The sequence below is a fragment of the Xiphophorus hellerii genome, chromosome 16 (assembly GCF_003331165.1).
Source record: "Xiphophorus hellerii strain 12219 chromosome 16, Xiphophorus_hellerii-4.1, whole genome shotgun sequence".
In the NCBI taxonomy this organism is placed as follows: domain Eukaryota; kingdom Metazoa; phylum Chordata; class Actinopteri; order Cyprinodontiformes; family Poeciliidae; genus Xiphophorus; species Xiphophorus hellerii.
Genome location: NC_045687.1, coordinates 23,424,424 through 23,446,976, shown reverse-complemented (window position 1 = coordinate 23,446,976; position 22,553 = coordinate 23,424,424). Strand labels below are relative to the sequence as shown.

At 40.1% G+C, this 22,553-nt stretch overlaps 1 protein-coding gene across 4 annotated transcripts in view; it reads left to right on the top strand.

Moving 5' to 3' along the window:
- The window catches only part of LOC116735628 (serine/threonine-protein kinase BRSK2-like), a 36,347-nt gene extending 14,193 nt beyond the window's left edge, over positions 1-22,154 (top strand). For 2 of the 4 annotated variants that reach the window (XM_032587640.1, XM_032587643.1), the window contains 13 exons: positions 102-248; positions 3,806-3,837; positions 5,404-5,568; positions 7,678-7,775; positions 9,213-9,372; positions 9,473-9,533; positions 10,457-11,063; positions 11,668-11,716; positions 12,473-12,596; positions 12,694-12,795; positions 12,933-13,041; positions 15,178-15,267; positions 15,477-22,154. In XM_032587640.1, the coding sequence (XP_032443531.1) occupies positions 102-248; positions 3,806-3,837; positions 5,404-5,568; positions 7,678-7,775; positions 9,213-9,372; positions 9,473-9,533; positions 10,457-11,063; positions 11,668-11,716; positions 12,473-12,596; positions 12,694-12,795; positions 12,933-13,041; positions 15,178-15,267; positions 15,477-15,703 (1,971 nt within the window). In that variant the 3' untranslated portion in view covers positions 15,704-22,154. The remainder of the gene's footprint in view (positions 1-101; positions 249-3,805; positions 3,838-5,403; positions 5,569-7,677; positions 7,776-9,212; positions 9,373-9,472; positions 9,534-10,456; positions 11,064-11,667; positions 11,717-12,472; positions 12,597-12,693; positions 12,796-12,932; positions 13,042-15,177; positions 15,268-15,476) is intronic. The other 2 variants (XM_032587641.1, XM_032587642.1) reach the window with 2 other exon arrangements.
- The last annotated feature ends 399 nt before the right edge of the window (positions 22,155-22,553 follow it).

The following is a 22,553-nucleotide window of genomic DNA, read 5'->3' as shown; positions in this document are numbered from 1 at the left end:
CTGCTTCGGGACGTTCTAGTACATCCATACAGAAACAACTAACAGCAAAGTGATACGTAAATCAGATCGGATCTTTTTTTTTTCAACCTGTCCCCTGTCAGGGTGCCTTGCCTTTTGACCACGACAACCTGCGGCAGCTTCTGGAGAAGGTGAAGAGTGGAGTTTTCCACATGCCCCACTTCATACCGCCTGACTGCCAAGCTTTGCTGAAAGGGATGATAGAGGTCAACCCTGACAAACGACTCACGGTAAGAAGTCACAACTCAAGACAGGCGGACAGAAAACAAGGAACCTGAAGCACTGAATCTGGAAAAATCTGAATTAACCACGATATATGAGGACCTCGTTTTGGTTCATTATTATTATTATTAGCAAATGGATTGTTAGAATAGCCTTCATTTATATGATTGTTTGCAAAAGTTAGTAAATTAATTCAATAGGTAGGCCTGTCACAATAACAAATTTTGCAGGATGACACATTGTCTCAGAAATTATTGGGATAAACGATAATATTGCTGTTAGGTCTGTTGCGATAAGCGATTAATCAAGTAATTGCGTGTTAAATCAAAATAAGCTCAATCATTTGATTTTCATTTTGACGATTCATATTTTTTGAATTGCAATTTACATCACAACCCATTTCATTTACACTTTTGATTGTGTGGTTTTTATTTCGGTTTTTATTCCTTGTTTTTGGTTGTTGTGTTCTATTTTGGATATTTAAAATTTCTTCTAGTTCCAGCGTTAAGTGGACATTAAAGTTTATTGGTCTTTGAGAGGGTGAACTTGCATTATTATGTCATTATTGGCATATTACTCCAGAAGGTCACAAAACAATATTTTTTGTTTATCGCAATATTTATTGGGACAATGTATTTATCGCGACAGGCCTGATTGATGAACATGTCAAATTGCTTTTTATAGTATGGGATGGTTTCTTCATAACTTCTACTAGTATATTTAGCAAATAATAAAAATAATTTTCACAATTTTCTCAGAAAATGGAGGTTTTAATCTTTTTTGTCTTTGTTTCTGCTCTGGCGACTTGTTCCGGGTGTTCTCACGGCGTTTCAAATTTTGTTGCATTACAAGTACAAACCGCAGTGGATTCATCGGGATTTTATGTGAGGCAAACCAACGCAGCAACTATCTGTAACATAAAAGTAAAAAGCAAAAACTGTTCATGGTAACTTTGGAGGAGCTGCAGGTGGACAATATGTTGGTGGTATGGAAGAGTGGCTACAGCCGCGTGTAGGGACACAGTAAACATCTGGATAGTCTGGATTATTTCTTCTTTTAAACTCCATTTAGATTGCGTGCAATGAATAAGTGTGTTTTCCTTCTGCCGAAAAGTCAAAAGTGTTACCTGAAAAGACAAAGGTGTTTGACTTTATGCTGCACGTTGAGGATGAAGGAACCGTTTACAGGGTGGAGGGAGAGAAAAGAGAACATGCAGCCCCGGGCTTTGCTTTAAGATGGGATGTAGATGAAAGCTGACGTGAGACCTTACCGGGAGAGGAAGAAGAAGAGACAAGTCGGTCCACAGATAGAGCGGAGCGGAGGGACCTCGGGTGCTGCTGAAGGCCAGGAACACGGTCCTTCCTGACAGGACTGGCCTTTGGTCTGATGTCAGGCAGCTAAAGAATGTTGGTGGTTTGGAACAAGAAGTTCTATAAAAAGGTTCATCTCAGTAAATCAGGATAGAAGTTTGGTTGATTTTGATAGGTGCAGAAAACCCCAAAACTCCGTTTCTCATTCGATTTGAAATAGAGATGCGCCGATCCGATATTAATGTCTGTATCGGTACCCATATTGAAAAACACTCTAGATTGGGTATCGGTGACAATGTGCCTGATCCATACGGGCGGATCTATTCAGTCTAATGCTATGCTTCGTGCTCTGATGTCATGCTTTTTCATTTATTTTACATTCTATTTAGATTTCCTAATTGAACTTTCTGAACCATCTGAAAGAAGGTTTGTTCCGGTTTATTTCTACGTTTGACCAACATAGTCAATCTCTTGTTTTCGCCCGTTTCAGTTTGTTTATTATTGATTTTATATTGATTGTTCTACTCCTAGTTGCACCAACTGAACAAATGAAAGTGTTTTTGTTTTTTTTACATGTTTGATCAAGACTCTGAAGCTACTGGTGTGTTTAAGCGTGTTGTACTGATACAGAGTTTACAAATAAATGTGTAATTCACAACATTTATGTCTGTGTTTTAAAAAAACACACACATTTTAAATGTTGTTTTTAAAATGTTCAGCTGTTTTTCTGTATCGGATCGGCATCGGCCGATACTAAGCCTCTGGTATTGGTGTCGGAAGTGAAAAAAGTGGATTGGTGCCTTCCTAATTTGAACCTTACATCAAACCTATAAAACAATACTTTTAAGGCAGAACTATAAACCTGCCTACTGCTGCTTCAACCACACTTTTTTCTTCCACTCAACCTTTGTTGATACGCTTACATATAGCAGTCTGTAAGCAGGCGACTTCAAAAACCTTTTGTCGCCTACTCTCCTACCCTGATATTTATGTAGGCATAGTGTAAGTTAGCATTTCTGGATTTAAAATCCTTTTTATTAGCGGTAATTTGTCTCATTTTGCCTGCTGCTGTCTGTGAACAGGAATCTGTAGCTTCTTTCCCTGTCGCTGCTCTCAGTTTAGAGGGGCTTCTTTTCCAAAGTCAGGAGTGAGTACGACGAACACACAAATACGGCAGCAGCGGCGACCTCCAGAGGCAGAGCAGCTGCAAAATACATGAGAGCCTCTTAAAAACCAAACGTGTTTCAAACTGAAGGATGGAAAAAAGAAAAAATACTGAATTTACGTTCATGGAGCAGAAGATATTTTAATCATTTAGCGACAACAGATTTAATCAAAGCTGTGAGTTGGTCTGATGAGCTGTTGATTAATGGAGCCTGAAACCAGGTCAGCCTGTCTCTCCGCTCCTCCGCCTGTCTGCCATGCTCCTCCACCCAAACCGCAGCAGCTCAGCCTGCGCCGGGTCTCACTGAACCACCTACAGTACCAGTCAGCAACCAGGGGATGTTGCTGACGAAGGGAACGTAAAGCGTGCAGGAAGCAGGATGCTAGCAGACCTGCTTCTCTCTGCGTCTGCCCTCGGAGACGCTGATGCAACGCTCTCTGTCATGTGCAGTTCCTGCTGCAGGGGTGTATAATGTATGAGGGGACGATGTGGGACAGCTGCAGGAAAAACCTTCCTGGAGGTCACGCGAACATGGAGCAGCGGCCTGCGGATAGCAAGCAAAAAAAAAAATTTGAAATGTGTTGCACGCTTTTCCTTTTCAGACCCCTTTGCTGCGACGTCAGTAAATGAAATAAGTTGTTCTGTGGTGGCTTTTTTTTTTTTAGAGAATATTAGTTAAACCGAGGAACACAGCAGGACGTTGTGAAGCAGGGTTACATAGTAACGTAATAAGTGCAGCTTCTAATATCTCTTGGTCTATCACATTAAAACCCTATAAAATAGATTCAACTTTGTGGTTTTAAGTTGAGGTGATATTTAAACTTATTGCTCTGTTTGTTTATTGTAACCTGAATCTGGTGGCTGTGATATTATTATTTAGTTCATTTAGCATTTTTTTGTTTAGAACAGTCTTGTGGTTTCTTTAAGTCAGATCGGCTGCATGAATTTAAACTAGAGCAACTAATATGAGAATAGCAAGAACTCTTAGTTTTTAAAGTGAAAATATATATAAAAACAATGTTCAAAGTGTTTTACGCCAATGAAACAGTTTTATCCACATTCTAATATTGTTCATTCTCTCTTCTTCCAGCTTGAAGCAATACAAAAACACAACTGGTACCTGTAAGTACTTTAACAATGTCTTCTGTCTTGTTATTGTAACACTTTTCTGTTGTTGTGTTTTTCCTTTTCCTTTTTTCCAATCACCGTCCTTTTTTATTTTACTAATACTTGAAGACATTATCTTTCTAGACTTGAGGTGCGGTGCTATGTTTCAGATTTCTCTGGTTCAATGTTTATAAAAGCATAAAAATATAACAGTTTGTCAAAACCAGCTCTTACTGTAAGCACTTGGAACTGGGAACACTTGGAATCCTGTACTGCCAAAACACAAAATCTTACCAAGTGCTTTTGGTCTAGTTTCTTGTGCAAACGTCTTGGTACACTTGAAATAATTCAAAACTAACTTTTAAGTAACTTTTCAAGATAAAGGAGCTTGTTTCAAGTCACATGTGTCAAACTTGAGGCCACAGGGCCAAATCTGGACCGCCATAACTTTTTATGTGGCCCTCTAAATTCTACGCTAAGTGTGCTTAAATATTATGTTATCGATCAAATCAATTCAGTTTTTATTTGTTTATTGCCAAATTATACCAATCGCTCCCTCCAGTTTCATGCAAATTATTATAAAAATTCACTGAAAATCAACAAATCCCTGCCCTGTTTTTGGACATTTATTGGAACTTTCTTACCTGTATTAAACAGCTGCCTCAACCTAATGGATGTCAGATTATAGTCCATGATCTGTACAGCAAGTAATAAAAGTTGCATTTACCATCATAAACAAGTGCAGATATTGCAAATATTTCCAAATTAGCAACACAGACAATTTTTTTTATTGCAAAAAATCACAAAATAATTGTGAAATCCTGGAGGGACTGAAAAGATGTTCTATATTATTTAATTGTAAGAGTTCATTGATATTTGAACAGTTTGTGAATGAGTTTTATCAATACCTTCTGGCAGAACCGGCCCTTTAAGATCATTTATGACCTCGATTTGGCCCAAAATGAAAATGAGTTTTGTTTTGGGCCAAAAAAAGGTCAGAAGGTCAACCAGTCCCCGTCCTCACTTTTATCAAATCAAAATTGCGTTTAAACTTTCATTAATATCTTCAAAGTCAAAGCAACACAAGCAAAAAGTTTTGCTGCACAAACATAGTCGAGTTGATTGATACCACTTTCATCTGATTTGAAGATGGTGGAGGCGGGGACTGGTTGACCTTTCATGACCTCTGGAAACATTTCTTAATATCTTTTAAACGATTTCGGCACAAACAAAAATTTTTGCTGCACAAACGTTCGACACCAATTTTGTCTGATTTGAAGAAGGTTTGGGGGGTTGAGGGGAGCAACCTCACTCAGGTAATGATAATAAAGTGGAACTTAAGAGAGTGGATTTAGAATAGGACGCTTCAAATGGTGAAGAGATGAGCAGCTGACAATGACATCATCCTGAACTTCTGGTGGTGGCTAAAATGGCTTCTACCATTTTCTGGGTTTTGATCACAGGTGGTACGTAACCTCTCTCCAGCTTTCCTTCCTCCTCTTCGCTTTTACCGTCAGCTCCGACCTTAACCAAGGTGTCTGCCGGTACTCTGTTCTAAAGCCGGTGCGTGTTTCCTGCCAGGGGCGGCCGGAACGAGCCTTGCCCGGAGCAGCCGCCGCCTCGCCGGGTGTGTGTGAAGAGGATCCTGTCCCTGTCGGACCTGGACCCAGACGTCCTGGAAAGCATGTACTCTTTAGGCTGCTTCAGAGACCGAGTGAAGCTCACACAGGACCTTACAAGTGAGGAGTGAGTACATGCGACCCGTTCGGCTTCTTTTTTCGCTCCGACTCACTGACAATGCGCAGCAGCAGGAGTTATGAGGCGAGAGAGAATCCTCTAAAGCCTTGACTCGAGTCATCTTTTTGTCGGTTTCCTCCTGACTGTGCGTTCATGGGTTCAGTTCTTTCTTTGTCGCTCTCTCTGTTTACTCATCATCCCATTTGTTTCGATGCAGCCGGGCAGTTTTGTGCTTCATTACCCGCCTGAGTGGACAGTAACAACACTGCTAGTGTCTCCCTCTCTGTCCATCTGTCCATGTCCCTCTTTTTCCTCTGTTTGTGGATTTTCACTCACTTCCTTTTGAAAAGCTGCAGCTCTCCTCACACCTCCACAACTTTTTCAGATTTTCTTGCATTCTAACCTATGATATGCATATGAGACGGAGCAACACAAAGTTATTCACGGCTGTTATATCAATGTATTTTGTACCAATAAAAATCTCTGTGTGACGTGGATTTGCAAGGAGACAGTTTAAAGGAGGATTACTTTCTAAAACAATTTCCAGCCTGTGAACATTTCACTGACGTCTCTCCAACCAACTGAAACTTTTCTGGTCTAGTTTCTGGTGCAAATATCTTAGTACACCTGAAATGAAACAAGATTAACTTAAAATCAATCAATCAATCAAATTGTATTTGTATAGCACATTTCAGCAGCAAGGCATTTCAAAGAGCTTTACATCATATCAAACACAGAAACACAATGCAACATAGAATCAACAATCAAAACACGACATTAAGTCAGGTTCCATCAATAAATTTGTAATTGATTACGTTTCAAATACAATTCTAAACAGGTGGGTTTTTAGTCAAGATTTAAAGGAAGTCAGTGTTTCAGCTGTTTTACAGTTTTCTGGAAGTTTGTTCCAAATTTGTGGTGCATAGATGCTGAATGCTGCTTCTCCTCGTTTGGTTCTGGTTCTGGGGATGCAGAGCAGAACCAGAACCAGAAGACCTGAGAGATCTGGAAGGTTTAGAAAGGTCTAAAAAGTAATTAGAAAAATCACTAGCTTAGTAATTCAATACTTCTCGAATGTTGATGTAAAAAAGTCCTTTTTTCAGATTTTTATTTTACTCACAACATGGGAAAATGCATTGTTTTCTTATTTTTTTTAAACTTGTTTTGAGAAGAGTATTTTTTAGATAACCGCATTATGCGATGCCAGAACAGCTCAGGAAAAGTTGAGACTTAATCCTGGTTAAGATTTTGTGGCAAGTCTTGAAAATGATTCAGTCTGACTGGCCTTGGGATATTTTGCAAAGCGATTTGCTACTTTGTGTTGATGTATCACATAAATTGGACATTCTGGTTTGCAAAGTATCAAAGAGTGAAAAAGTTTGGGGTCCATGAATACTTTTTGAAAGTTACTAAACATTTTTCCCAAGGAAATTTTGAATTTATGCTCAATCCAAGAAATGGGATGTGAATACCATAGGAACCTTCTGTTGGCAATAATTACAAAATGGCATTAGCATTTAAAGTCACAGTATATGATATGATATGTTAAGATACGTTTTATTTACATATTTGTTAAAACTGTTATGTCCTGACAGTAGAACAGGAGACAGATAATCTGTGTGAAAATCAAATTCCTCTGCCTTCTCCCGGCGGTCCTACTGCCATCTGCAGAAACACTTAGCTCCAGGTCAGAAACAACCAATCACAGTCAGGGGGAGGGGCTTAGTGCTCTGCTACACTACAGCTCCTCCCCCACAGCAGAGCCTGTTGGAAATGCTAAGGCTGGTCATGCAGTAGGAACACACAGAGGATCTCAGTTTATTTACACATTATCTGTCTCATATTCTGTCAGAACATAATGACAGTTTTAACAAATGTGTAAAAAAAAAAAAAAAAGAAGAAACATTTTTATAAAAGTTACCTACTGCAGCTATGAGAGCACAACTGTAACATGATGGAGTAGAAACCTCAAGTTATTGGTTGGATATACTGTAGAATCTTTATAGAAATGCCTGCCAACCAGTCCATGTTTTATCTGACTGGAGAGCTGTCCTTTTCCTGTGTCTTCTTGTTTTTGCCAGCTTTGTTGCCTTTGTCTCACTGTTCTCTGGTCTGCAGGGAGAACCAGGAGAAAATGATCTACTACCTCCTCCTGGATAGAAAAGAACGATACCCGAGCTGCGAAGACGAGGACCTGCCGCCCAGAAACGACCTTGGTAAGAGAAGTTTGTCTTTCGTCTCCTTCTGGTCTCATGAGGGAAACGTGCAAAACTGTCAGAGCCTGTTAGCTTTCCTAAACTCTGATTTAGAAATGCAACAGGTTCATTTCCTCCAATGTTGTACAGCATTGTCCTACCAAAGCCAACTTTGGTAGATTTATTTCACTCAAAAGAACTTATAATTGACAGAATGCAGACTCTTAGATTAAATGTCACACTTTAGAAGACTGGAAGGATGTTCCAGAACAGATTGCACAAGGTCTAAACGGATAAAGCAACTTTGTTTAAAAGATTATTCTTTCTGTTGATTTCTGAGTTTGGGTCCAGGTCAATACATTCTTTTGCTTGTTTGACAAAACATACTGAAAGTGAGTTGAAATTAAATTACTAAAAAAAAGGAAGAGGAAAAACTAAAATTAACTTTCTGATATAGACGGCTGTTTTTGATATGTTGTGAAGAAATGAAACAATAGGATGAAGTTCTATTGCTGCAGTCTACTGCTCATAAAGAAGTTCCCAATGTCCAGATACTTTTATAAATCAAATTTCTTTTTCTTTATCTGTGCCTATAATAGACACGTCTCTATTCTGCTGTCCCATGACTTGTGAAACTTTTAAAATGTTGCAAAAAAGGGGGAGGGAGAATGCATATTGGGTGTGTTTCCATCTACTAGTTTGGAGCGAATCAACCAGGCAACGTAAAATGTAATTTTGTCTGATGTAGACGCTATTTATCACCGTAACAAACAAAATAAACTAGCATGGACCACACATCTACAAACAACTGAGAGACTCAGTTTGTAAGTTTGCTGAAGTTAAGTTCTCTACCTCAGAACTTATTCTTCAGTTGTATTTCCATTTTTGATAATTTCCAAAAACAATTAACTCAAGAGAGCGTTTTTTTGTTGTTGTTTTTTTTTTTGCTGCATTAGAAATTTGTGTATTTCAAAATTCTAAATTCTTGCAGTACTTCAAAATTCTCATCAAAAGACGTTGACAGAATCACGTCAACTATCTGGGAAATTCGTGACAAAGATTTTGTAATACACATGCTGCACCAGTAGGTGGCAATAATGAAACTAGTGAAAAGAAAATGATTTTGAGAATGGCTAAAGCAGCTTTGGCTAGAGATTTTCCCCAAAACAGCAGCAGTGTTTTGCTAATTGTTAATCTCTTCATCTTAAATTTGAAAACAGAATATACACACTTTCTAACTTTGAGTGGTCTTCCTTCAGTATCAACTTCCACACCAATGTGTGTTAGTGTGTGGAAGTTGTGCTTTCACAAGGTATGTTGTCTGACCGGCCACTGACTACCTAAAGCTCCTGAAGCTGAAAATCAGCTGAATCTAGATGATTTGTTTGGTGCCTTTCTACCTTGATTAGATGTACCTAAGCAGAAAGTTCAAATTCTGTTTCTGTGTTGTTGGTATTGTTGTCCAAGACCCACCCAGGAAGCGTGTGGATTCCCCGATGTTGACGCGTCACGGTCGGTGTCGTCCAGAGAGAAAGAGTTTGGAGGTCCTCAGCGTCACAGAACAGGGGTCTCCCACCCCACCTCGCAGGGCCCTGGACACGAACGCTCACAGTCAGAGGTACAAACAGATTTACTGCCACTGTTTCAGAAGCGTTCCAGCCAACAGAGCACGTCTGGATTGCTTGACCTCACTGACTCTTTGCGTTACTCCTCCAAAGGTCTCGTTCGGTCAGCGGTGCGTCCACGGGTCTGTCCTCCAGTCCTCTCAGCAGTCCCAGGGTAAGGACTTGACATTACTCTGCTCTGTTGTTCTATCTTGAAATAGAACTTTATTTACTGTCACTAAAAACAATTATTTCTAAAAAATTTGAGAAAATGCCATAATTGTGTTTGGAGAAATGTAGTGTCCCGCGTATTACAGTCTACAACAAATAATGCGGCAATATAACCACATACTGATTTGACACGATTCCCAGTCGTGTTTTAATAACTTTATATTGGAATACGGTATTTAAAAGTAATTCAACTTGTATATCCGTACACACAAATCAACCTGCGGGAGCCATTTTTGATTCCTAACAGGAAGTCGTGGTTATGTTGTAGCAATCTGATTGGCTGACATGGGTTTTAGCTTTGCACTACACTGCCCCCTATGGGTTCGGCATGTTTGAAAGAACGCTCAGAGGGTTGGTTTGGATGAAAACCTTTCTGAAACCAATGCCGTGTGGAGATTAGTGGCAGGACAATTTAACAGCTACCATCCACATCTTGAGTCCTTCAAAACACTTTATCCCAGACTTTTCTGTCTGGATTTACGCTAGCGGCTCATAGCAGCACATCAGAACTTGACTTTGAAAGAACCAAGTCTTTCCTTCCTTATGTATTATCAACAACTTTGGCATATAACTATCAGTTTTGTTTACCAGAATTAATTTATTGTGATGTGACCTTTGCCTTAGCAACGCTTGCTCATTCTGTTTGTGCTAGCCATGTTCTTCCGCCTTCCAATCACATCTTCATTTCAAACACATCATGCTCTCCATTTCTCAAAATAGGCAAGAAAAAAAAACGCTGTCACATATCTTGTTGATATTTTCTGTCCATGAATCATATTTCATGACCATTGCTTCCTGTCTCATCTGCCCACATCCCTTTCCCTCGTTTTTTTTTTTTTTTTGCATCTTTCTCTGTCTGCCCATCAGAGCCCGGTCTTCACCTTTAGCCAATCAGAGGCCACCTCCACCTCCACTTCCTCCTCCAAAGACCCCAAAGCAGGAAGTGGCACCACTCCTCGACCCGCCCGCCCGATGCCCGACCCAAAAACCCAGACCTTGCCCTCGAAGGGTCCCGCTGACCGACCCCAGCTCCACTCCATGAAGTCACTCCCTCTCCAGACTCCACGCTCTCCTTCCCCCTCTCCCTCCCCCGTCCTCTCCCCAATCCCGCGGTTCTTCAACTTCCCCTCTCCATCCGTCTTCAGGTCCAAGAACGTCCACTCGTCCTCTAACTCCTCTGCCACCCCTTCCCCTGTGTCGCAGGTCACGCCGCAGGGCTCGCCCCTGCCCACCCCGCTCGGCACGCCCGTGCACCAAATCCATCACCCTTCCTCCACCACTCCTCCCTCCTCCTCCTCCTCGTCCTCTTCCTCCAGAGTGGACGGGGCGGGCGGAGCCTCGCTGACCCCGCCCTCCAGTCCTGGAGGTAGCGGCAACTTGGCCGCCTCGAGCTCCACCCACTGGAGGACGAGGCTCAACTCCTTCAAAAACAATCTGCTGGGCTCGCCACGGTTCCATCGGCGCAAACTGCAAGGTGAGCAGAGATTTAAAGAAGATGGGTTTTTTTTTTGTTTTTTTATTGTCATACTCTTATTTACTTTGGAATTTTTGGAGGCTATTTTATTATTGTAATGTTGCTTTGTCTTTTGGGGAAAAGAAAAATACACAACAGAATAGTTCAAAGTCTTATTGTTGTGTTATTTTCTATTACTATTTATTCTTATTTATTGGTATATGATGTCTTTACATTTTTAGTTTCACTGGAGGAATGGCCAGAAACGTCATGTTGATTCCTTGTACGTCTAGGACATATGATGACAATAAAGTAGACTTTGACTTTGACTGGGGGGAAAAAGAAAAAGAACTTGTAGTATTCTTTAAATTAGTGCTTCACCTGAGGGCTGACGCCACTTTAAATTCCATCACAATGAGCTTCGTAACAGCAGAACGATGGAAAGAGTCTCTGGTAGCATCTCTTCCTACCAAAGGAGCGTGTGCTTCAGCCTTCAGCTGTGTTGAGTAATCCTGCTGCTGTGATGAGCTGTAATTAGAACAATTAAATTAGAGTCTGTCATCAAGAATCACTGGACTTATCTTTCCCATCTTTCATCCCATCTCTCTGTCTGTGTTTGTTTTAGTCCCGACATCAGAGGACATGTCCAGTCTGACTCCAGAGTCCAGTCCAGAGTAAGTACACACACCCTTTTTATTTATTTTCATGTGTGCGGTAGCCTGGTAAAAAAACAGCTCCTTGTACTACGCACTCCGTTCTAATGGTCTGGGCTCACGGCTATTGAAGAAAGATTACTTCCTGGAGGCGTGGGCTCTGTTGACATTTTAAATTTTATCCAGTCGCTCACGTTTAATGCACCAGCTCGATGCTATAAAGCTTACCTGAAATTGCCTGTGCTGTAAACAACCATCCTCCACTGCAAAGAGAGAAGTGCCGAGCCCAACGAGGCGGCTGTTAATGTTAATACAGTATTTGGAAATGTGACTAGTGTGAACTGAACCACTTTGTTCACTTCCTCCATTGCCATTGCTAAAACTACAGGCAGAATACGATTCTAAAACAGCGCAGAAAATCAAAATCATTCACAACTTCTCCTTCTGTCCACTGATCGACCCAGTTTAAAAATCAACTGGAGAAATCCAAGACAATGGGAGAAATCCTAGAAGGAGCACTGAAGGGAGATGAACATTTCTCGGAAGGCAGTTGACAGACATTTTTCATCTCTATTTCAAAATATTGTGAAATTCACCTGACATGGTTTATATAAAATACAATCCAAAACATGCCTTCATAAAAAAGAGAAAAATGAGAAAAAACTCATTGAACACAAAAAATTGAAGCCTTGGGCGACCGCCCGTCTAACGTCTGACGCACAGTAAAAGTGATTTTAAATTGGTTGAAAATTGTTGTAATTTTTTTTTTGTTTCTAGGCTGGCTAAGCGATCGTGGTTTGGTAACTTCATCAGTCTGGAGAAGGAGGAGCAGATCTTTGTTCTGATCAGAGACAAGCCGCTCAGCTCCATCAAGGCTGACATCGTCCACGCCTTCCTCTCAGTGAGTGCCATCAGCCTTCAACCGGCTTCACACATCGTTATCGTCTCCTTTGTCTTTTCAGTCTTAACAGACTCCATCTCCTCTGTCGTCTCCACAGATCCCCTCCCTCAGCCACAGTGTGGTGTCTCAGAATAGTTTCCGGGCAGAATACAAGTCCTCGGGCGGCCCCTCTGTCTTCCAGAAACCTGTCAAGTTCCAGGTCATATTTCCTTTTTTTTTTTTGCCTTGACTTTTTTTTTTATCCAGCCAACATCAACAGAAAATAGGCCAAACAGGGTTTCAAAAGGTTCGAAAAGCAGAGTTTAAAGTCCAGTTTTTTTGCTCCCGTTTTTGCAGGTGGACATCGCTTTCTCTGAGGGAGAGAGAGAACGAGAGAGGGAACGAGCGGAGAGGGAAGGACGAAGAGAGATGGGCATCTACAGTGTCACCTTCACGCTATTAGCAGGTGAGCGGTTGAATGATAGAGGCCCTGTCCACATCTGGTATCAACATATGACCCGGCCACTTCATCTACTAGTGAACAGCTAATGGGACAAGTCAAAATAAATTGTGCTTTTGAAAGTTTTAGCCTGAAAAACTCCTGTTTTCAGAATCTTTCTTTTGAAGTAAAAGTAGTAAGTATCTGTTAAAGTTGTACGTGATGCCGGCTAATTTGTAAAAAAAGTAAACAGGAAACTGTGCGTAGTATTGTATGATATTCAAATCTAACTAACTTAAATCACAGATTTCGATCCTTGACGTAAATCATATGAGCATATCGTCACCAGTTGTGCTTGATTTAACTAACAAATTATAAAACACATAGTTGTCAAACTATCCAAACATCAGCATTAAGCCCTACTGTGCAATAAACTAGAGCTAGCATTATGCTAACTAGCTGCTAATGTACAAAATAACCCATGGACCCACTAGCATTTCCATTAGTTTAAAACTAATTTGCCAAAATCTTAAGTAAGTAATAAGTAGTTTTAAGGTTAATTTATATCGCTTATTTCAGCTGACAATGTTATAAAACAACTTCCAGTTCGCTACCAACTCACTTCCGGTTTTTGATCAGGTCTCTTGAACCAGTGTAAATAAACTACAGAGCCCTCTAGTGGAACGGGAGGAGTGACTCCAACAATCTGTTTTTAACAATATTGTTTATGGAATGTAATCCACATTTACCAAGAGACTCTGGGGTAATACATTGCCTTACAAAAGAATTCATACAACTAAACTTAAACTTTTTTAAACAGATTTTACAATATTTTAATCTGATTTTATATGACGGATCATGTCAAATCTACCAAAACAAGGCAGTTTGTCTAAAAGGATAAGTGACTGTAAATGTTTTTTTTCTCTTTTTTTTGTTTGAAAAAGGGTTGATGAACATAGTATACACGCCTTCTTTGCTTTGGTGCCCTTTGCCCGTATTATTAATGTAAAAAGTTAAAGATGTAATGAATCTTCAAACTTATATGGCACTTTCTACTTTTGGAGTATATTTTTCACAGAGCTGGGTGACATAAAAGCCTTTTTTTATTTATCATGAAAGAGGATCACCCCTCCCTGTTATCATTTGTAAACAGGCAGAGCTTATCAGACCGTCCATATTCCAAGCTGGTGATGCAGTGGCCGCTGCTAATATCCTGGATCTAATGGATCTGTTGGCTCTTGCAGACACTTTCACTAGATTTTTAGTGTTTCTGTCGTGCTTTAAAATATGCAAAAAGCTGTTGGTATTTACTTTCATCACAGCAGTAAGGAAGAAATGGTGACAAACTGGAGTAAACAGAAAAAACCACAAATATTATGCCATTCAAGAAGCTTTATGGATCTTAGTGTATTAGGAGGCTGTAACAGGAGATTTCTTGAGAATTCCCCCTTCACTGCTCTGTCTGGGATTTCTCCCACTGAGCTGGATTCCTGCAGTAGAATTTCAGTGAACAGAAGAAGTTGTGAAAAATGACGTTGATTTTCTGCTCTGTTTTAGAATTGCAGTCTAGCGATGGCAGCGGAGGAAGTGAAGGAAGCCATTCAGTCTTTTTTGGGCACGCTTCCAAATTCTGAACAATTAAAAGCCGGAGTAAAAGAAATGTTTAAGTTTACAGTGCAAGTCATTTCCAGTAAAGACTCCTACATACTAGAGTGTACTGTCAGTACTTTGTAAAGCTAGTTATTACCCGGCTTTTGAAATGCTTAAATGAGACTTTCATTTGGTTTTACAATTGGCTTCCTTGTAAATCAATCAAGGATTTTTGTAGAACATGTTTCAGCACCAAGGCAGTTCAAAGTGCTTTACATCATGAAAATATAAAAATATGCATTTTGTGAAGGGCCTTTGTTGAAATCATCATTACTCATCCAATGTGTTGGTCAATGTTCCATTTGTTATGGTCCAAAAGAAACTCTAAGCAGGTGGGGTTTTAGTCTTGATTTAAAGGAACTCGGTGTTTCAGCTGTTTTGCAGTTTTCTGGAAGTTTGTTCCAGATTTGAGGTAAAGTTGCTGACGTCACATTATGAGTAAGGACAGTAAAGTGTGGAGATGTTGGGGAAAACTGCCTCATAACCGACTCTTGATTCTTCTTTCCCCTTTAGGTCCCAGTCGCAGGTTTAAAAGAGTCATAGAAACTATTCAAGCTCAGCTTCTCAGCACTCACGATCAGCCATCTGTTCAGGCTCTGGCAGGTGAGTTCCAAACATTCATATACAAAGCCTCGTAAAAGTATTCATACGCCCTGAACCTGTTATGGCATTTGGCCATGTTGAGTACCGTCAATAGGAGCAACTCTTCCATAAAGGCAAGATATCTAGAGTGAAGGGGATTGAATACAAATAAACTTCAAAAGCGATTTGAATAACAGCTCCTCTCTGGAATTGTGTTCCTTGCCTCTCAGATGAGAAGAACGGTCAGCTCTCCCGTCCGCCCAGCGCTCCTTCCCATCAGAACTCCCGGAATTTCGAAAGCGGATCAGATCGAGTGGAGAGGGAGCCCACAGTGGACGGGGTGAGCGGCGGCAGCAGCAGCAGCAACAGCGGCGGGACGGCCTTACAACGGCGAGAGTCGGGGAGAGACAAGACCAGACTCCTTTCATCGTCCAACGGGACGCAGTCTCACCCGTGAAAAGAATGTTGCAAACGAGAAGAGAGGGTTGACCGCCTGGCTTGCCTCTCTTCCTCCACTCAGTCCTTCCTGCTTTCTTCCCTTAGCCTTTTCCTTACTTCCTTCCGGGCTTCTGACCTTTAATCCCATTTAAAGGAACGGGAGGCGAGAAGGACTTTAGTCAAAAATCGTCTAGAGATCCAGCGAATTCCCCCAAAGTGTCTGTCTGTAGTAGGAAGGCGTACAGAAGGGAGTGGGAATGTAGAACAGAGAAAGCTCACAACCAGGAAAATGAGTCGTTCACCTCCCACAGCAGATCGACAAAGCACAGGACATTTCCAACAAACTATCACAATCAACAGTTGCTTCAGACTTTGCAGGAAACCTCCAGGTCAATCGGTCAGGTTGGTTCACTGTGACACCGGCCAACGACTTGAGTGCGACGAAGCATTCCCTTTCATCACTTCCTGCCCATCCAGATTTATCGTCCACAGCACTTCCTCCCCTCACCTTTCTACGGGCGAACAAATGAGTTTTCTCCAAGCCGAAGGAAAGCCGGCCAAGAATCAGATGAGCTTTGTGATTGTTTGAAGTGGTTTGTGTTCCTAAAGGCTCAGCAAACCCTAACGGCACGTTTTCACAATCAAACGGGAATAGAGCAGAGGAGCAAATATCGCCAGAGAACAGATTCACGGTAACGTGGACACCGTGCGTCGGAGTGACATAACTTTTCCTCGAACATATGGAGCCCCACCCCAACTCCACAGTTATTGCTGACATACAACGATATGAAGCTATGATACCATATTGCCTTTACAAGAGAAGACAAATGTGGACAACGGTGAGAATTCAGCCACATTTCAAGGAAACTAGTCACGCTGCGAGGAGGGTCCCCTACTAGTCTAAAAGCATGCTGGAGGAAAAGATTAAGAGGCTAAACATAGAAGGAGCTGCCCGTTAATTTAAATGCAGTGGACACACAAAAAATAACAAACCAAGAAGCCAAAAACCTTCTCTTTGGCTTATTTAGAAATGAAAAGCAGTTTTTATGTGAATGACTTTTAGAGCATTTCTTTTACACCATACGTAATCCATATAAATGGAACATTTTGTTGTTTTTTTATTTACTAGTTTCTCCCGATGCATTTGCTGTTTTAGAAATTTTAGTTGTTTCTTTTTTAAGTTGGTCTCTCTGAGCCTTAGAACCACTTCTAATCTAAAACACATGCTAGCGCTAATATGAGCTGGTTCCACTTCATATTTGGTCGTTCAACCAGACCCTGGTGCGGTACGCTAATTTTAAAATCCCTTTCTCATCATACAGGAAGTACCAAGTGCATAATTGATAGACCTGTAAACTTTTAGACAATTCAACAAGTCGTCAAGTTTTACCCCACCCCGGTTAGCATTAGCTTAGCATTAGCACACTTTCAGAAATGGCTTATCTTGAACACAAACCACAATCTTTTTCTTCCTATTAGTGGAAAAGATTCAGAGATTCTCTTCTCTGAATCTGACCAAACAAAGAAAGTTGTACATCTGACTCATAATGACAGTGATATATTTCAGTTATCTCAGTTGCTGCTTGCTGCTCGTATTCTGTTTAAACCAAATCCACTTTCCTTTTGCCTAGATGCTCGTTGGCCCCTCTTGTCTCTACATAATTTGCTTCTTTTTATATTTGAAATTGTTCCTGGCAGAACAGTAAAGCATAAAGCCGTGTTCCAAATAACAGCAGTATCTTTGAGAGAGCGAGGAAAATCTGATTGTAGCTTCTATTTCTGCACATGCAAAAGAATTGCGAATACTGCCCATTCCATGCCAAACTGGGAGAAAAATGTATGACGTTTGTTTACACAACAGGGTGAGAAAAATGGGGGATTAAAAAAAAATAACTGAAAGAAAATGCTGGAAGAGTCAGCTTTTCTGTAAAGGACTTACCAAATATTTACGTGTATAACTATTAAATCTGAAAATTGCCTCACATCTGCGTTGAATTACATCAGCCAACATCTGGCACCTATTAACAGGTATGTCAGCTTGTTAATAGTTTGGAGTACATTCCACTGTTCCTCTGCATTTCTTGATTTTGCCTCAGAAAAAGGAGGTCTGATGTCATCAAATAAGTTTACGATTGCCAGGTCCAAGGACTGGACTGTACTCTCTGTAAAGATAATAATAGATTTTCTTCCACACCTTGCGGGTTTCTTGTTTCCGTTTGAAAACAACCACACATCGTATCCATTCCTAAATTTCTTTATACGTTTTCCTTCTCCAGTTAACCCTCTGACATCAGGAGTCGTAAATCTCACAACCTCCGCCAATCCACTAGAGTAGATTTTCTCATTAGTGTCAAAATGAAAAAAGAAATGCTGAAATTTTATCTACAGAATCAATGCAGTAGTGGTAAGGACGTTGCAACATCAGTCAAATACCAACATTACTCAATCTCACTCTAGAATGTCCTCTCTGGTGAAAATTTACTCCACTGACAGTCATAAAACAGGAAGGAAACTTTAGGTTTGGCCTTTCTGATTAGATAAATATTTGAATGTTGGTCCAAATGTACCCCAGAGCTCAGTTGGATCATACATATATGCAAAAAGTAATAATTACAAAAGAAACGTACCCCATCGTGATACAGCAGAACAATGTAAATACCACATCCTTGAGCCCAATGCACCTTCACTAGTCCAAACAAAGCACAAGAAAAGCAACATAAAATGTGACAAGGTTTGGTACTTCACAAAAAACTGCTTTGTTTCCTCATATTTAGACTCAAATAAAATGACTTTTTCTTTCAATATTACAATGCAAAGAAAAGACTGAAAAGCATCTTTAGTGTTGTAAGGATGGAATGTTTGCTAACCAAGTCTCATGTTTTGGTCAATTTGGACTTGACGTATGTCCACTTTGTTTACAAAAATACCTAACGGACCTGAAATTACTATTTATAAGATGTCTGTGGACGTCCCGTCTTTGCAAGGCTAAAGCAGCTAATTTACCGGCTTTTGCTACATTGCAGTGTCATTGAATTGATGGCGACATCATGTGAAACCCGTCTGACATTTTTGTGTTTTTAACATAAGTTTAACCAAAGGTCCACTGCGATCAATGTTCTTCACATATTTGCTTACATTAAGATAACTAGCCTCCAATAAAGGGGAAAACACAATTCTGGGCTAGCTTAAACGGCTAAAAGCCACATTAGCCGAAGCTAAAACTTATCTTAAACATTAATAAATAAATAATTGTCCATTACTGGCTTCTTGAGTCAGTAAATAATGAGTCAAAGAGGCTCATTTGAGAGTCATGAAGTCGAAATATGAATAACAAAATTCAAAAAGTGATTAAAATTGCAACACAGTTGTTTGAAACCATTCCTATTCCCAAAGTCTAAATGTTTTACGTCTCACTGAAAAAGAATGAAGGTCAGGAATGTACTGTTTACAAGAAAGCTGAGGTGAAAGGTCCAGCATACTCAGGTGTGTCTGTCATCATAAAAACTCTACACTCATGCTGCCTGGGTAGGAAAAATGAAGCCAAACTGAAGAATGAAATGTCCCTGGTATCTTTATTTATTTTTTATTTTTATTACCATCTCCTCCCTTTTTTTGCACCGGTCTCTGTGTATGTAGTTGTTTTTCATTGCTGTATTTGATGAGCCTGGAACTAATTATTTGAATGTCAAAAAAAAAGAAGTTCTTAAAATTACTGCACCAGATTTTGATCCGTGTATTTATTGAAGTTTGTACTTTTATTTATTTTTTTATTTGCTATGTATTGTTTGAAAGTAGGTTTTTTTTTTCCGTGCAGGAATTTTAAGAGTAAACCAACGTCTGTCACTGAAGAATAACTTACTTTTGACACAGATATTTTATGCCAAAATATGCTTTAAGCTCTGATGTACATTTTTGCATCTTCTGTTAAGTTTGGAATTTATTTGTTGTTGTCTATGTGTGTCACCATAGATGTTCACCTTTTACGAAGCTAAACCAAAAGTTCATCTACACTCTGACATTTTAGGAGGACTTATTTGTGTGTCTTAAAGGAACTTTAGTGATAGGTAGATAATTATCCGAGCCTTCATTCTAGTTTTCTGTGTTTGATCTTTATCACCGCCTCAGACAAAATGAAGATAATAGGTTACTAGAATGTTGTATGACTACTTTAAAGAATTTCTTTGTCTTTCTGCCTAGGGGAACAAAACACATACATGTAGGACATTTTAGACATTTTGTTCACTGTGGAACAAGCCCCAACGCAGATTATTCATTAGGTGCTACAGCTCTCATGGCATAAAGAATAACATATTCACAGCTATGCATGTTGTCCACAGATGAAGCCATTTATTTTATTTTCTCTGGTCTTGTTTCCAAGGTAAAAAAAAAAAGTTTTGATCCAGTACAACAGCTTGGTAACTACAACAGGATCTGACGTAGGTCATACAGAAAGAAGAGCATTTTCACGACTATGCAGGAGGTCCACAGATACAGGCGTTCATTCTCTTTCACAAGGTTTCGCCTCCAGTTAAAAAATATCGGTTCTGTAGAACAGCTGTTCGGTGCCGTCCACCCGGAGACGTTTTTAGGTGGGTTCGCTAAAGTTTTTGGTCGTTTAGGCAGTGCCTCCACACGAATTTACAGCAGTGCATTATGGCCGTTGTAGGTATAATTTTTTTTTTTAAAAAGGAGTAGTAAATTTCTGCCAAAAAACATCAGAAATTTAAAAATAATATCAAAAATGTCCTAGAAAACACAAGGAAATTTCTGAACCTGAAAAGGTTCTAGAAAAAACATTTCTGCGTTTCAAAAGTCAAAAATATGCATGAAAAAACTGAACTAAACTAGTTTTTTTCATCCTCTTTTTTTTCCATCTACAATACACCTGATACGCCGTCATACAAATTCAGCAATTATGGAAACCAGAAAAGATTAATTTTGAAACCGGGTTCTGGGGTGGATGGATTTCATGACTCTGTGGCCATGCGAACCACATGGAATTAACTATGATGTCATGACTCCAGCTCTCTTTACCCCGCATGCGCCTCAGTCTCACAAATGACAAACATGCCACGTTCTGTTTCTTGTGCCGTAAGCTGGCAGTGTTACAGTGCCACCAATGGGCCTGGCATACCTACTACATTATTTTCTGTGGCGTGAACGCACTTTAACGTTACTTTTTATTTTTAAGTAAAAAACGAAAAAATACACGTGTACAGGGCCTCAAATTCATTTTCACAAATAGCTGGCTGTGCTCTGCATTTAGAGCTAATTGACATGTTAGCATGTTATCATGCTAAACAACCATTTTTTATTAATTTCAAAGCTGACATGGTAAGGGCAGAGTTGTCACATTCATGTTTTCATGTACTTTTTGCTTAGTCATCAAAATCTCTTAAATTTAACCCGTTCTCTCCTGACTTTTGTCAACCTTGTTCTTCAACAGAGCTGGTTTCAATAGCTTCAAACCTAAAGGCAAACTAAACCCTTTCAGAATGTCTGCTACGATGGATGCACCATAGACTCAGGTGAAGCTATTTAGTTTTAAAACAGCTTTGGGGAGGAACTGTAAGTTCTTGCAGTAAGCTGGCGCTTGGTAGCGATGTTAGATGTATGGTGGACGAGCGTTTTAGTCCTCTGGTGAATGCATGCACATTTGACACCTGTGGTGACCCTGGAGCACAAGCCCGTGTCCAAAGGGTAGAGGTCAAACAGGTCTCAAGTTACAGATTTCCGTACCTATTTTAAAACACCAACTTAGAATGTAAGTCAGAGGAAAAAACAAACCCAACTAAAGCTATAGAAGTTAGTTAATCAGTGACAGAACTTACTTACCTTATATCTTGTACATCTTCCCATCCCGTCTCTTTGTATTTCAATCCCCACCTTCCTCCCAAATGCACATAACACACCCTCTTATATAATCACCCTTCTCGTATACATTTTCTATACTATATACTTTGATGCAGATGCTGTATACGTTTGTATACACTGTGTGCCTGTCTCTATCTCCATTGTATGCCATTCATAGCTATGTAGCATTCACTATGTTTTAATGACTCTGTAGTCACCATACAGCTCTTCTTCTCATCATTATTACTCATTCTTCTTCTGCAGTCATAAAAAAATACAACTACAATATCTGCAGCCCTTCCACCCTCTTTCCGACTTCAAATTCCCTCCACCCTTGCTTCCGTTTCACAGCCCCCCACCCCCCAAGCCAATTCACGCAGTAGACAAAAACAAAAAAAAGACTTTTTCACTCTAAAAGAATTCATGAACAAAGGGGAGTCAAAGGAGGAGCAGGTGTGACGGGGGGTCGAGAGAGGAGCTAACGCAATTAATGATGATGATGACGACAAAGAGAAATGTCTGTAGTACAATTACTCAAAAGGAAAAGTGCACTATTATGACTATGATTATTATTGCCTGTGAGAAATGCTGTTCAATAAACAACAATGGAAATGTAAGTTGGAGTTTGGGTTTTGTTTTGTTGAATAATCGCTATGATTTAAGCTTCCCGCGGGGTTTTTACCCTGTACGCGGTCCGGTGGGGTCGCACTGAGCCCGCGTGTGCTTTTAGGAGACTTTTGGGGCTTTTTTGGTTTTGGCCAAATGGCCAAAACCAGTTGGCCAGTTGTCAGATGTCTGTCATCTGAGCTCAAGCTAAGACCATGGGAGGTTAAAGAAGGTTACTAGTGGCCAACCTGGTGAAGTAACCTGACCCTATGTGAAAAGTAATTTCCCCCAAACCTTCTAACTGGTTTTGCCATCTTTGGTCTTGACAAACCATCTGGCATCCAAATAGACTACCAATGGTCACCACCAGATTTAAGCACGGACTTTGACAAGGCCAGTCCGAACTTCAT